The following is a 14,801-nucleotide window of genomic DNA, read 5'->3' as shown; positions in this document are numbered from 1 at the left end:
CAAGAAGGAACTGCAGATGCTGGAAAATCGAAGGTACACAAAAAAACTGGAGAAACTCAGCGGGTGCAGCCGCATCTATGGAGCGAAGGAAATAGGCAACGTTTCGGGCCGAAACCCTTCTTCAGACTGATGGGGGATGGGGGGGGGGGTAGAAGAAAGAAAAAAGGAGGAGCCCGAAGGCTGGGGGATGGGAGGAGACAGCAGGAGGGCTGAGGAAGGGGCGGAGACAGCAAGGACTAACAAAATTGGGAGAATTCAATGTTCATGCCCTCAGGATGCAGACTCCCCAAGCGGAATATGAGGTGCTGTTCCTCCAATTACCGGTGTTGCTCGCTCTGGCCATGGAGGAGACCCAGGACAGAAAGGTCGGATACGGAGTGGGAGGGGGAGTTGAAGTGCTGAGCCACCGGGAGGTCAGGTTGGTTATTGCGGACTGAGCGGAACCTTTAGAATATTGCAAAGACTTGACGTTTCAGAAACCATCAGTTGTTTCAAATGTTTGGACTGAACCTCAAACCCTCCAGAGAGGATAAAATGTTGATGTACTCATATAAACATCTCACAGCAACCTTAAGATAGGGTATCTCCAGTGAAACTAGTGTCACAAGCCAATTTCAACCATGTACCTGTAGAATCTAGGAACTGCAGATGTTGATTATTGCAGACAAGGACACAAGGCGCTGGAATCACTAAATAGGTCAGACAGCATGTCTGGAGAACATGGATAAGTGACGTTTCGTGCCGAAACCCTTCTTCAGACTGGAGAAGGGTCTCAACCGGAAATGTCACCTATCCATGTTCTCCTGTTGGGGGAGTCCAGAACCAGGGGCCACAGTTTAAGAATAAGGGGTAGGCCATTTAGAACAGAGATGAGGAAAAACTTTGTCACGCAGTGGAGGCCAATTCTCTGGACGCTTTCAAGAGAGAGTTAGATAGAGCTCTTAAAGATAGCGGAGTCAAGGGATATGGGGAGAAGGGAAGAACGGGGTACTGATTGAGAAAGATCAATAGAGTCAAGAGTCCAGAGTGAAGAGTCAAGAGTGTTTTATTGTCATATGTCCCAGACGGGACAATGAAATTCTTACTTGCTGCAGCACAACAGAATATGGGAATATGTTCTTGTGCTGCAGCAAGTAAGATTTTCATTGTCTCGTCTGGGCCATAGAAACATAGAAAATAGTTGCAGGAGTAGACCATTGGGCCCTTCGAGCCATGATCACAGTGAATGACAGTGCTGGTGCGAAGGGCCGAATGGCCTACTCCTTCACCTATTGTCTATTGTCTATTGTCCAGAGATGTTGCCTGACCTGCTGAGTTACTCCAGCATTTTGTATGTCCTTTTCTGTCCCAATTATGCACCTATAAGATTGTCAAGCATGAAACTGCTAGTTAATAAAGGAAATGAATTACATCAATTATTATTCAGAATTAATAGAGAACTTATTGAATTTACTAAGTATGATGAGGTCGCAGAATCAAATATTTAAGAGTGTAACTTCAATGGGAAGCTGCGATATGCACATGAGAAGCTGCTGAGAGCATAAACGCTAATTGGTACTCATTGATATGCAATCATTGAACTATATTGTACTATAGGTCTCCAAATGGTCAATGGGAATGAGAGGAACAAATATGCCAAGAGATTAATAGTCACAGAACTAATAGGGTTGCCATAGTAAGAGATTTTAACTTTCCAAATAATGATTGGCGCCAACATAGTGCCAAGGGCTTAGATTGAGGAAATTTGTCAAATATGTTCAGAAACTCTCCTGGACGTTCCTCACAAATGCTGCCCCTTTCCAAGAACCCTGGCACTAAGGGGGCCCAAATAGTTACTGAGGAAGTTAAAATCATCCACTGTAATAACTGTCGATTGGCTTGGATAAAGTGGATGTGGAGAGGATGTTTCCACTAGTGGGCGAGTCCAGGACTCGAGGTCATAGCCTCAGAATTAAAGGATGTTCTTTTAGGAAGGAGATGAGGAGGAATTTCTTTCATCAGAGGGTGGTGAATCCGTGGAATTCATTGCCACAGAAGTCTACGGAGTGGATATATTTAAGACAGGGGATTGATATTAAAGTGGATATATTTAAGACGGGGATCGATATATTCTTGATTGGTACAGGTGTCATGGGTTATGGGGAGAAGGCAGGAGAATGGGATTTGGAGGGAGAGATAGATCAGCCATGATTGAATGGCGGAGTAGATTTGATGGGCCGAATGGCCTAATTCTGCTCCTATCACTTATGATCTCATGAATTATGTATAAGGAGCACCTTTTCCACAGAACATTGGAAATGGTGCCTGTTTGTTGTGTGGACGCATATTTTTTTTTCCTTTTGTACTCTCTGCTCTGTTGCTGCAAGAGAATTTGAGTTATCAAAGTCTTCCCTTGTTTTCATTTCCTTTCCAATTAATTTAAATTGCCTGTAGCCCGTGGCCTGCCAAACTGGAGGTGTATGAATTAACAACACTTATTAACATTTGAAATCCTGCACTGGCAATATGCAAGCCTGTGGTCCTACCAGCTACAGTCTGTCCATTACAGGCTGTGTAACTAGCTCCAGACAGCCCACAATCTGTGAGAGAGCAGAGAGGATTTCAGTAATGCATTCAGGAACGCGAGCTTCACGGAGTTTGCAGCCAATATTTACAATTTACCCATATCTCTCTAAACCTTTCCTTTCCTTGCACTTTCCCCATTTCTAAACTTCCAATACTGTTAGTGTGTACGGGTCCATACCACCTTCTTGGATGAATGTTCATTCCCTCTCCCTAGGCATCAGTCATCTCCTTATGGATGATTGGACTAAAAACCATCTGTAGTGATGGTAGTGGAGGAGACCTGGCCTTTTCTGTCTCAATCACTGCTGACTTTTCTGATGAGCAGTAAATTACTTTATGTCGAAATGATTCACCCGTTTAACCTCTACAACCAGATCATGTGACGAACCACATAAGGCCACAATCAATGTTCATGACTGATGTGACTCTAATGCTCAGCGTCATTCTGGGATCTTCGTGTGTGACTCATATCAATATGATTAAATGAACTGATGGCAAGCTCAACAGTGGGAATCCACGTTTGAAAAGACTACAAGGCTGAACATTTTGACGCAGATGTTAAGTAATGTTCCGTGGGATAAATTAACCCCATCATACTCGCCACACAGGGCTTGTTGCATTTTGAACAAGATAATTTCTTAACTTACAAAAACAGACAATTCTGCCACAACTCTAAGGGTGGTAGTTTAAAAGGCTTGCAAGAAACAAAACGCTCAATAAATTACAAAGGGTTTACCTTTCTCTAATAGAGTTAAGAACAAACACATTAGTATCTCCGCCACTACCATGACAACTGATGAGAACCACATCTGTTTTACCATCTGCCACCAGAAGAAGCTTTTCCTTATTGCATTGGTTCTCCCGACATTGCCTTGACAGACCTGATAATCCAGGTCTGGGGCACAAAGACAGCAGCAAACGCTCACACACTCAGTAATGTCAGTGCGCATTCACAGCCTTCAAGAGCGATGTATATGTGTAGGAAGGAACTGCAGATGCTGGTTTACACCGAAGATAGACACAAAATGCTGGAATAACTCAGCGGGTCGGGCAGCATCTCTACAGAAAAGGAATCGATGACGTTTTTCGAGGGCAAGACCCTTCCTCAGACCGAGAGTCAGAGGGAAACTAGAGGCATGAAAAGGTTCAGAACAAATCAGAGCCGGCACCGATCATATTCTGAGACTTTCCAAAACTGCAACTGAACCTGGCCTATTTTAAAATGGTAAATGTACATTCATGTTACAGTATATTAGGAAAAAATGGAAAACCTTTGCCCAGCATGTTCTTACTCAATATGGGCAAATTAGACCAAGTTATTGTTCGTCATTGATATTTTGTTCTCAATGAACTGGACAACTAACGTTAACCAGTACAGAATGCTCTTGGGTCAAACTCCTTCTTCTTATTGTCCCATCTAACTTCTGTCTCCCTCGAACCTCATCTTTCTCTTCCTCATACAGCATCTTTTAATCTGAATTATCTCACTTCAAATCAATTGGCCTTATAACCCCCCCCCCCCCCCCCCCCCCCCCCCCCCCCCCCCCCCCCACCCCCCCTTAATCTGAAGTGGGGTCATGACCCGAAACATCATTTATTCATGTTCTCCTGTGATGTTGCCTAACCTGCTGGATCTGGGCTAACCAGATATGGAAGATAAAGTCCATGAGATGTTAACAAGACTGAATGGAATTTTTCAATCAAATGAACTTTTGAATCAAGTGAATTTACATTCTGAGTATTCAAATTCCAAGAATTGACTGGGCACAACAATAGTCTGATTATAATCAATTGATCCCATATCAATTATAGTCTGATTATATCTGATAGATATTTATCTAGAAATAGGCAATAACAATTGAGTAATAAAAATCTAGTGGAATATACAATTATTCACATTACCCTAAAGCACCCCAGATAGAGTAGAGCAGATATAGACGTAAGGAAAAAAACCCTAATGGTTGAAAAAATCAGGACATACCGTATGTTTCTAAAGTCATCTATTACGTTTTAACTTGTGACACATGCCATGCCATGTGTAAAATACATATACTGCTTCACAATATATATAATTTTTTGCAGGAATCTATGTAAATTGCAAGAATAATTCAAGGCTCTTTGCGTCAAACATTTTCCAAGTGACTGAGTTTAGTTTAAAGTTTAATTTAGTCACGACACAAAATGCAGGAGTAACTCAGCAGGACAGGCAGCGTCTCTGGAGAGAAGGAATAGGTGAAGTTACAGGTCGTGACCCATCTTTAGACTGGTTTAGTTTAGTTTAGAGATACAGCACGGAAACAGGTCCCTCAATCCACTAAGTCCACGCTGACTATTATTCTCCATGCACACTAGTTCCATGTTACACCATTTTTACTTCCAACACACTAGGGGCAACACACAGAAGCCAATTATCCTACAAACCTGCACGTCTTTGGAAAATGGGAGGAAACTGGAACACCCGGAGAAAACCCTCACGGCCACGGAGTGTGACAAACTCCGCAAAGACAGCACCCACAGTCAGGATCGAACCCGGGTCCCTGGTGCTGTGAGTAGCAGTGCTGCTGCTGCGCCACCTGTTCCATAGACTGAATATTTTTTCACAGAGATATTCAATTTTGGAGATTCATTCTAAATCCTTTCACGCGCCAGCAATTTTCTCTTTGGCTGCGGTGCTGGCCAAGATGAAGCCAATTGTCACGGTCTACTCCATTTAATCCCTTTGGAGTTCTAAAAGATCAGCAATCACTAACTTCTGAACCTTCTCCTTTTCATTGTATACACATCAAGACAAAGACACCTTCCTCATTAATCACTCTGCTTTTTTTCCAAATCCATTCAATTGCGGCAGTATTATATGTAGAGTGTGAACAGTGCACAGCATTGCAATATCCATCACTCCGATTTAAAAAAATGACAGAATATCTTGTTATTCCAGTCCAGTGCTGACTTTTGATGCATCACCGTATTTCCATTATTAAAAAAGTCACTTCATGCTTTTCATATAGTCATGGTTAGACCCATTGGAGACTGAATGTATAGGAAGAAACTGCAGATGCTGGTTTATACCAAAGACAGACTGCTGGTTTATACCAAAGATAGACTCAAAATGCTGGAGTAACTCAGTGGGTCACGCAGCATCTCTGGAGAGAAGGAATGGGTGACATCACCCATTCCTTCTTTCCAGAGATGCTGCCTGTCCTTCTGAGTTACTCCGGCATTTTGAGTCTATCTCCCATTGGAGACCCTCAGGCCTTCTTTAATCGGATGTTACTGGACTTTATCTCCAACTAAACGTTATTTCCATTATCATGTATTTGTACATTGTGGATGGCTTGATTGTAATCGTATTTATTGTCTTTCCGCTGACTGGTTAGCATGTAACAAGAGCTTTTCACTGTACCTCGGTACACGAGACAATAAACTAAACCAACCAACCAACCAAGGGCCAAGGGGAGATCCATCCATCACTGTTCCAGCAGCCAGATTCAATGCCTACTATGGGTGCTGAAAAGGTGGCACACTGACAATTGTGCTGTGAATACTTTAGGAATTTGGAGGGTTGATTCAATCCTATACAATGAAGCCAACGTCTAAATAAAAACACCTTCACATCCCATATTGCTGGAGCCGCAGAATGAAAGCTTCCAACCATTGGGTTTTTCATTCAGAAAACTCCCACGAGAACACACACATTTTCACAGTCCTATGAAGGGTCTCATCCCAAAACATCACCTGTTCCTTCTCTCCAGAGATGCCTCCTGTCCCTCTTCAAAGTATCTTCAGTTCCTTCTCACACACTTTCACAGAGACACGGAAACAGTCACAGACACACAGAAACACACAGCAGAACACATTCGCACTCACTTACATAAACACAACACATTTACACAGACAAACATGATGCTAAACTCACAACAAACACATTACATACATCACCATACACACGGTAAACATAAAGATCGCAAACAAATGCAAACATATGCACATAGCCCACACACAATATTCAAAAACACATACAATAGGGAATACACACAGAATACACGCTCCCACTTTAACTGAAAGCTGCCTTTGCTCTTTAACACACAGCTGCTGGCTCCCTCCTGCACTTTAAAGCTTTTATGCATCAGTACTTCAAATGGCCCTCGGGAAGCCGTGCTGACTGACACTGTCTCAGAGACGATGCAAATGTATTTTCCCACTGCATAAGAGATCAATGAGTTGTGCCTCAGACATTTCCTTTATTTCTCCATCCACCTACCTTGCTTCAAACACATGGCAGCGCAGCTTTGATGTTGACCCATTGCTGCAAATTTCGATCCGAAGATGGATCTCCCCTTGGACTTCCTCGTCTGGATCAATTTCACTCAAGGACATCCAACCGTCCACACCTAGACGGGAAAGAGAACTGCTTTAGAGGGAAGATAGTCACAAAAAGCTGGAGCAACTCGGCAGGTCAGACAGCATCTTTGGAGGAAAGGAATTGGTGCCGTTTCGGGTCAAGACCCATCTTTAGACTGAGAGTCAGGGGAAAGGGAAAAGATATGCAAAAAAGAGTTACGATGATAAAGGAGACAGGCCATTGCTAGCTGTGGTGAAAATGAGTTACAAAAAATTGCTCAACAAGATAACTTTGAAGTTGGTACCAAAACTTGGGTGGGAGAGGTACAGAGAGAGAGGGTGCTGGCATACCTGAGAAGGTCGTAGGAAGGGGACACTGGGATGGAGGGAACAGGTGTGAAGTGCCCTTGCAACAGATGCAACTTGTAAATCACAAGAGTTTGTCAACTGAGGGGAAGGTGGTGTGTGAGAGGGCTATGTCTGCCTTCTGTACCAATGCTGTCCACAGGTTCTGTGGCTGCCATACCAATGAATGGCAACTCTTTCCGTTCCAAGTCTCGAGGTCAATATAAGCATGGGTCCACTCTTAGTTTTTAGAGACAGAGCGTGGAAACAGGCCCTTTGGCCCACCGTGTCCACGCCGACCAATGATCACCCGCACACTAATTATGTTCTAGACACCAGGGGCAATTTACAGAAGTAAATTAACCTATAAATTTGCACAACTTTGGAATGTGGTAGGAAACTGGAGCACCCGGAGAAAACCCACACGATCACAGGGAGAACGTATGAACTCCGTATAGACAGCACCTTTAGTCGGGATCAAACCCGGGTCACTGGCACTGTAAGGCAGCAGCTCTACCACTGCGCCACTGTGATGTCCTTGCTGGCGTTGGTAACGTATTGTCTTCAACAAATGAAGGAGACTTGTTGCCGAGGGTGTTGCAGTAGTCGTGATGATTTGTTACCATGCATGGGGAAGTTGTGCAGTGCAGGTTTACGTATGAGACAGGGTGAGGGTGAGAGTGTGAGGGTGGGGGTGAGTAATGGGAACGATGGGGTAAGTGGCTGATGGAGATTGCTGAGTGGTTATTGATCAGGCAGTGCTTCATGGAGCAGCATGGGAGGCTGGTGCTACCTACTCAGCAGATTAGATTTGATGACATTTTCGCTGACCTTGACTGTAACCATGACCAACTCTCTCTGTGTCATTGGATACACAACCTAGGGCCGACCCTGAATACAATCTCGTCCAAAAGCTGCCTGATAATGGAGCCACAATGCTTTCTGGCCCAGTGCACGTAGCCCCTTGTGACAATGCTTTCTTCAGAGTGCCCCACCAACAGAACACGTTCGGTTACCATGGGGCTCCCTCCCCTCTCACCTGCTGTTGCTTCCAAGGTGGAGTATATCGGTTACTCTGGGGCAGAAGGAGGAGGGAGTAGCTGGTCGTGTGGTGTGGTGGGGCGGGGAGTGGGGGTAGGAGGGGGTAAAGGGACCGGGGGAGGACGGGACATGGAAGGGGGGAGGAGGGGGGAGGCGACCGGAAGGAAGCGCTGTCACCACCGGCTACAACGTGAGCCACAACAACAACCGTGTGAACCCATGAAGAAGGACTCGCTGGTGCAGAGTAGCGGCATCGGGGCCTAGTGTTAAAGTGAAATGACACAAACTGCTGGAGTAACTCAGGCAACTGAATCAGTCCAAGGAAAGGTCGGATTTACGTATAAGCTAGACAAGCTTAAGCTGAGGGCCTCGAGATCTAGGGGGGCCTCTGCTCGCTGCACCAAGGTGTGTTAAACGTTTGAGATGTGGCGTTGTTACAAAACCTACCATTGGAGGAGCTGTGCTTGTTCTTGCGATTCTGTGGGGGGGGGGGGGGGGGGGGGGGGGGGCTCACAAGTGAAATAGCTTAGGGCCTCTCTTCATCTAAATCCGGCCCTGGTCCTGATGTTACCTACCCATGAAAAGCTGTTGTTGCGTGCTAACCATTCAGCAGAAAGACAATACATGATTAAAATCGATCCATTTACAGTGTATAGATACATGATAAGGTAATAAATAACATTTAGTGCAAGGTAAAGCCAGCAAAGTCCGATCAAGGTAGACAAAAATGCTGGAGAAACAGCGAGTGAGGCAGCATCTATGGAGCGAATTGGAGGAGCAGCACCTCATATTTCGCTTGGGCAGTCTGCACCCCAGCAGTATGAACATTGCAGGGCTGCCAACATTGGGTGAGAATTGGGAGTGAGAAATTGCGAGAGACCAAGTCGCAGCATGAAGGGCCTGTCCTACTTAGGCGATCTTTTGGGCGACTACAAGCGAAAGTGGCAACAATTATTGCTGTCGGAGGTTGTCGCGAGGTGTCGTAGATGAATGCTAGTAAAACTAGTCCATGACAGTTGCCTGAAGAGTCGCCTCAGTGGGACAGGCCCATGAGTGTGTGGGTATAGCGTAGATCAGGGGAGCCGCCACCAGCTGCGTCACTCGTTGTCCAGCCCACTCTCCGAGTCACTGACAGACACAAAAAGCCGGAGTAACAGCCAATTTCCTCTCTGTGTTTGTGGACCGACTCCAAGCACCAGGGGCCCATTGATCTGTGATTGATGGGAGAGGGGAGAACAGGGAGTAGCCAGCGTGCGACCTTGATTATGTTGCTGGCCTTGCTGAGGCAGCGTGAGGTATAAATGAAGTCAATGGAAGGGAGGTTGGTTTGTGTGATGGTCTGGGCTGCACCCACAATTCGCTGCAATTTCTTGCGGTCATGGATGGGCATCTTCCCAAAACAAGCTGTGATGCATCCCGATAAAAAATGCTTTCTACGGCATATTGCACAGACAGTTCGGTGCTCAACTTCAATGAGTTAAATTTGGACTTTCTAACAGAGAATAGCTGACACAAATATCAGGAAGTTATTTTGCAGTGGGTGTGTCAAGCTGATTTCAGGCAGTGGCATAAGCAAACTATGTGATGAGTTACTATCTGGTTGATATGCCAGAATGGAAACTGACTAAAACCCAGCCTCAGAAATTTCTGGCTGGGAACCCAGAACGTCCTGATAGTAGCCAACCAGGCACTGTGTGGGAGTGTCAAAATACCTGGCAGTTCTGCCTACATTAATAGACACAAAGTGGTGGTGTAACTCTGCGGGTCAGACAGCATTTCTGAAAAAAAAGAATGGGTGACGTTTCGGGTCAGGACCTTTCTTCAGACCCCAACGTCACCCATCCTTTTTCTCCAGAGGTGCTGTCTGACCCGCCGAATTACTCCAGCATCTTTGGTATAAGCCAGCATCTGCAGTACGTTGTTCCCACCTAGACTGATGTCAGAATGTGTACGGCTTTGTTTAAGTTAGCCAGCAATGTTAATGGAAACAGTAATGTACAACAGAAGTCATGTTTGATGAATAGCACTGGCGCTAACAGCAGCAGAACCACAAGGTGCCGGAATCAAACTGTGACCAGGGACCCACCAAGAGCCAGCATGATCTAGTTAATGAATATAGATGGTCAATGGAGACTGGAGACCTGGACAAAATGATACTGTAGAAATCCAATGGCACCAGGGAGCTTACAAACCATCCTGAAGTTTTGATTGTTGCCACAGTTTTTCCTGTTTTTCTCCTTCACTAACAAGTCTCTGGTCAATATCACTCTCCCTGACATCCCCCTATCCTGCTGCTGAAGCTCGGTGAAATATTGGTCATATTTTCTAAAAAGGCTGTATCCAGCAATACTTCTTGATAGATTATATTTGGATTTAACTGCTGCTTAAGTTCTAATGCAATGTTAAAGTGGGGAATGCCATACACATTGTGCCCAGTTAGTGCCATGCTTGATGGTGATTAATTCCCCTGAGATCCTCCCATAGTCCAATGCCAAGTTCGTGTCACACAATTATGCCTTGTCAAAAATTGCAAAAGTGATTCATGTCCCAAAGGTTGCTCAGCACATTTACCCAAACCTTCAGAAAAACGGTTTGTTTTCCACAGAATGCTTTCAAAAATAAGAGTTCACAATTGGGCACAATTTTCACAGATCTGCTTTGCAAGTATGAATATATAAGATTATCCATTTGAAACAGGGCAACTCACTCTGTGGGAGGGAGTAGGGAAAGCAAATTACTGTTGCAAAGGTAGATCTCCAATAATCATGAGGGTAAATGAACAGCTTCTAGGGCTGTAGGTTATGCAAATGGCATCATCCAAGCTAAATCAAACAGAAAACTATCATAGGTTAGGAGAAGTGGGTGATAAGAAATCCAAAAATAGCCACCCTGAACCCTGCTGAATATTATACCAGTGTGGGCTTCGCAATGAATTGAATTGAATACTTTGTTGTCACATGTGACAGGTCACAGTGAAATTCTTTGCTTGCTAACCGTGCCAAGGTATGCAAATAGTCGCCCATAAAGGGCGCTTACAAAGTTCAAGTACCGCCCTCCCCCCCCCACCCCCCATGCCAGTTCCCCCTTGTTAATAAAACTGTAATGTTTTATTATTAATGTTTAAAGGTTTTATGTGTCATTCTTAATTGTTACATTATGTCTTGTTGTTACTTGCGTGCGGAGCACCGAGGCAAATTCCTTGGATGTGTACGTACTTGGCCAATAAACTTCTTAATTCATAAACTCATTATTAATTAATTAATCAATCAATCAATCAATCAATCAATCATTCATTCATTCATTCATTCATTCCCCCCCCCCCCCCCCCCCCCCCCCCCACCCCCTCCCCCCACGTTGGTCCCCCCCACTCCGGGTCCCCATTGTCCATCGTTCTACCCCACCTCCCCACCCTTCCCACCCTCACGGCAGTCCCCCCACACCGGGCCCCCATTGCAATTAACACATGGACTTTGTCTATGATGTAAGTGTTTGGAATCTGGGTATTGGAAGGGTTTGGTGGACTTGGGCGGGGGTTTGAGTGGGGTCGATGGTTTGGAGTCTGGCGTTGGCCAAGAAGCAGCGGTGGATCCGCACTGGGATAAGGGTTGTTTTCAAAAAGGTCAGCAGATATATGGGTCTGGAGTTCGAGAGGTGTTAGCAGGGAAACGGCCAGTGGGTAAACTGGGGTCAAAATAAAATGTTGGATTGACACATAGGATGAAGTGCAACTCTCGATTCAGTGCTGGGTCATGAAGGTTGGAGACGCGCATTACAAACTTTAGGAAGGGCAAGAGGAACCCTGATCAGATCAGGTAGGCATGAGGAGAGGGTTTACAGATTTTGCCCGAGGATTGAAAGCACTTGTTGTTCGTCTGGCAGGGGAAATTTCAAGGGGCTATTAGCTAACGGGGTATGATGGTTTGTCTGTTCAGGAGCAGCTCTGGAGAGGAATAGAAACATAGAAAAATAGGTACAGGAGTAGGCCACTCGGCCCTTCGAGCCAGCATCGCCATTCAACATGATCATGGCTGATCATCTAAAATAGGTGACATTTTGGATCAAGACCCTTCATCAGCTTGACCCGCTGACCCGTACAGCATTTGTTGCCAGAAATATAATCAGGAATAGGGTCAGAGTCGGGGTTGAGTAGTAGAAGCAAGGTATCCTCAATTCTGGGAGGAACAGAAGAAAGAACAATAGCCAGGATCACAATTCAATCATTGTTGAGTTAAAGGTTAGAATCAGAGCTAGAGTCAAGTTCAGGATAGGAAGGACATGATGAGGGCAGTCAAATTCAGGATTGGGATTTTGCAGGAAGAAAGAAAGTAAAACCAATTCGCTCTGCAGGAATAGGAAAGGTTTAAAAGATTTGGAAGGATATGGGCCAAACTCAGGCAGGTGGAACTAGTGCGGATGGGGCATCTTGGTTGGTGGGGGAGTTGGGCCAAAACTGTATCTAGTTGTTTCCACGCTGTATGATTGTGTGACTTTATGTCTCTAAACACAAATTTGAGAATTACTCAAGCTATTCTGATGAGTTAAAATAGATAACTGTTCCTGATGTGCAGAATACAAAATATTCTCTGCGCCCCTGATCGATAATTGTTATAAAACACAATTATTCTGAATAGTTTAGTAATACATTTTCTACCTCAATTGCCATGATATTGTGCGTAATTGCCATGGAAACTAAATCAGTAGCCTCAATTGTAATTAAATATTATATTTCACCGTGCAGCAAATGTAACCTCTTATCTCTTCGAGACTCAAAATACAAAGGTAATTACTGGTGAAAATGGGAATTTGGGATATGAGCTGCCTGAACTGCCGGAAGCAATAGTGGAGAGTGAAGGGAAGACATCTACCAGTGAATCTGGAATTTGGAATTGCAATACCAGATCAATAGATGGCCATTCAGCCCCAAAGGCTGTCCTGACATTCATTCTACTAAAATATTTCCCACTTATTTGTCACTCTCCCATCTGGTCTTCTGATGTCAAAGCCGATTTGAAAGTATATCGTTATAGACCTTACCATTTTTCCATTCACCCAAGATGCACAGCCTTTTGGGGAGAATTCCAGATTTCCACAACTTTCCGTTTAAAATGATGCTACCCGATTTCACTCTTCTGTTATTTTGCTCCAGTTTTAAGGTCATTGCCTAGAATTGTACAGTGAGCTGGCCCATGGATGTTTGGCTCTAACAGAAGATAGACACAAAATGCTGGAGTAACTCAGCGGGACAGGCAGCATCACTGGGTAGAAGGAATGGGTGGCGTTTTGGGTCACAACCCTACTCAAGCACAGGGCAGGCCAAGCCAAACAGCTGATTGCATTTTCACTTAATTTCCATTGTCATTGCACTTTCAAGCACAGGGCAGGCTAAAGCCAAACAGCTCATTGCATTTTAACTTCACTTCCACTGCCATTGCACTTTCAAGCACAGGGCAGGCTCAAACCATCTCCTATCACATATAACCTTATGTTCATTTTCTCTTCCCATGATAAGTTCAGAAGTTCTAGGAGCACAATTACGCCATTCAGCCCATCAAGTCTACTCCACCAATCGATCATGGCCGATCTATCTTTCCCGCTCAACCCCATTCTCCTGCCTTCGTCCCACAACCCCTGACACCCATACTAATCAAGAATCTGTCAAGCTCCGCCTTAAATGTATCCATTGACTTGGTCTCCACAGCCGTCTGTGGCAATGAATTCCACTGATTCACCACTCTCTGGCTAGAGGATTGGCACCAGACCGTCATCAAACTATTCATGGTAAACTGGGTGTGTGAAGAAGCACAACTGAGACTACCCGTCATGACCTTCCCCCCCCCCCCCCCCCCCCCCCCCCCCCATAAATCAGAGTGTCCCATTTTCCACTTCCTATCTCCATGTTCTGCTCCAGAGGGAAAATGGTGGTACGATTCAATTTCCAAGCATTTAAGCTGGATGATGAGTGGACATGGGATGGCAATACATTGCTGAACTGCATGCAAAAGAAGAATTTCACTCTGCATTTGTACATGTGACAATAAAGCACCATTGGCCACTGACCGTCGGATAGTCTAAGTGGAACGTGGGCCACGGTATCCTAAGAAAATAGTGTGGGTTGGAACCCCAGCACAACATCAACTCAACAACCATCAACAACTACAACACAGGCAGCACCCGTGCTTCAGCATTGACAATTGTTATAATCTGACATCACTGTGAGTAAATATAAATCATCATTAGTGAAGGATGCCACAAGTGTCATTGGAGATATGCAGAACAAAGACGTTTTAAATTCCTCCTTGGGATGTGGCTCGTCCTGACAAAGATGTTTTGTTTTATTCCTAGTTTACAATTTTTCCATTAAAAAAATGATGTAAAGAAGGAGTCTAATCTCACAATGTAAATAAAATGCAGAAGTTAAATCTGTTTAAGATTCCTCCTGGTCCTTCAGCCCAACTGGTCCATGCCGACCAAGTTGCCGAACCAAGCTGCTCCCACTTGCCTGAATTTGGCCC

General features: G+C 44.7%; 1 protein-coding gene across 1 annotated transcript in view; it reads right to left on the bottom strand.

The window, feature by feature from the left end:
* The window catches only part of rasa4 (RAS p21 protein activator 4), a 129,372-nt gene that overhangs the window by 81,775 nt on the left and 32,796 nt on the right, over positions 1–14,801 (bottom strand). Inside the window, exon 5 of the mRNA XM_055657920.1 lies at positions 6,824–6,953. Coding sequence (XP_055513895.1) covers positions 6,824–6,953 — 130 coding nt within the window. The remainder of the gene's footprint in view (positions 1–6,823; positions 6,954–14,801) is intronic.

This window comes from Leucoraja erinacea, chromosome 28 (assembly GCF_028641065.1).
Source record: "Leucoraja erinacea ecotype New England chromosome 28, Leri_hhj_1, whole genome shotgun sequence".
NCBI classification, from domain to species: Eukaryota; Metazoa; Chordata; class Chondrichthyes; order Rajiformes; family Rajidae; genus Leucoraja; species Leucoraja erinaceus.
The sequence above is the reverse complement of the archived record's forward strand: the minus strand, read 5'-3'. Positions and strand labels throughout refer to the sequence as shown.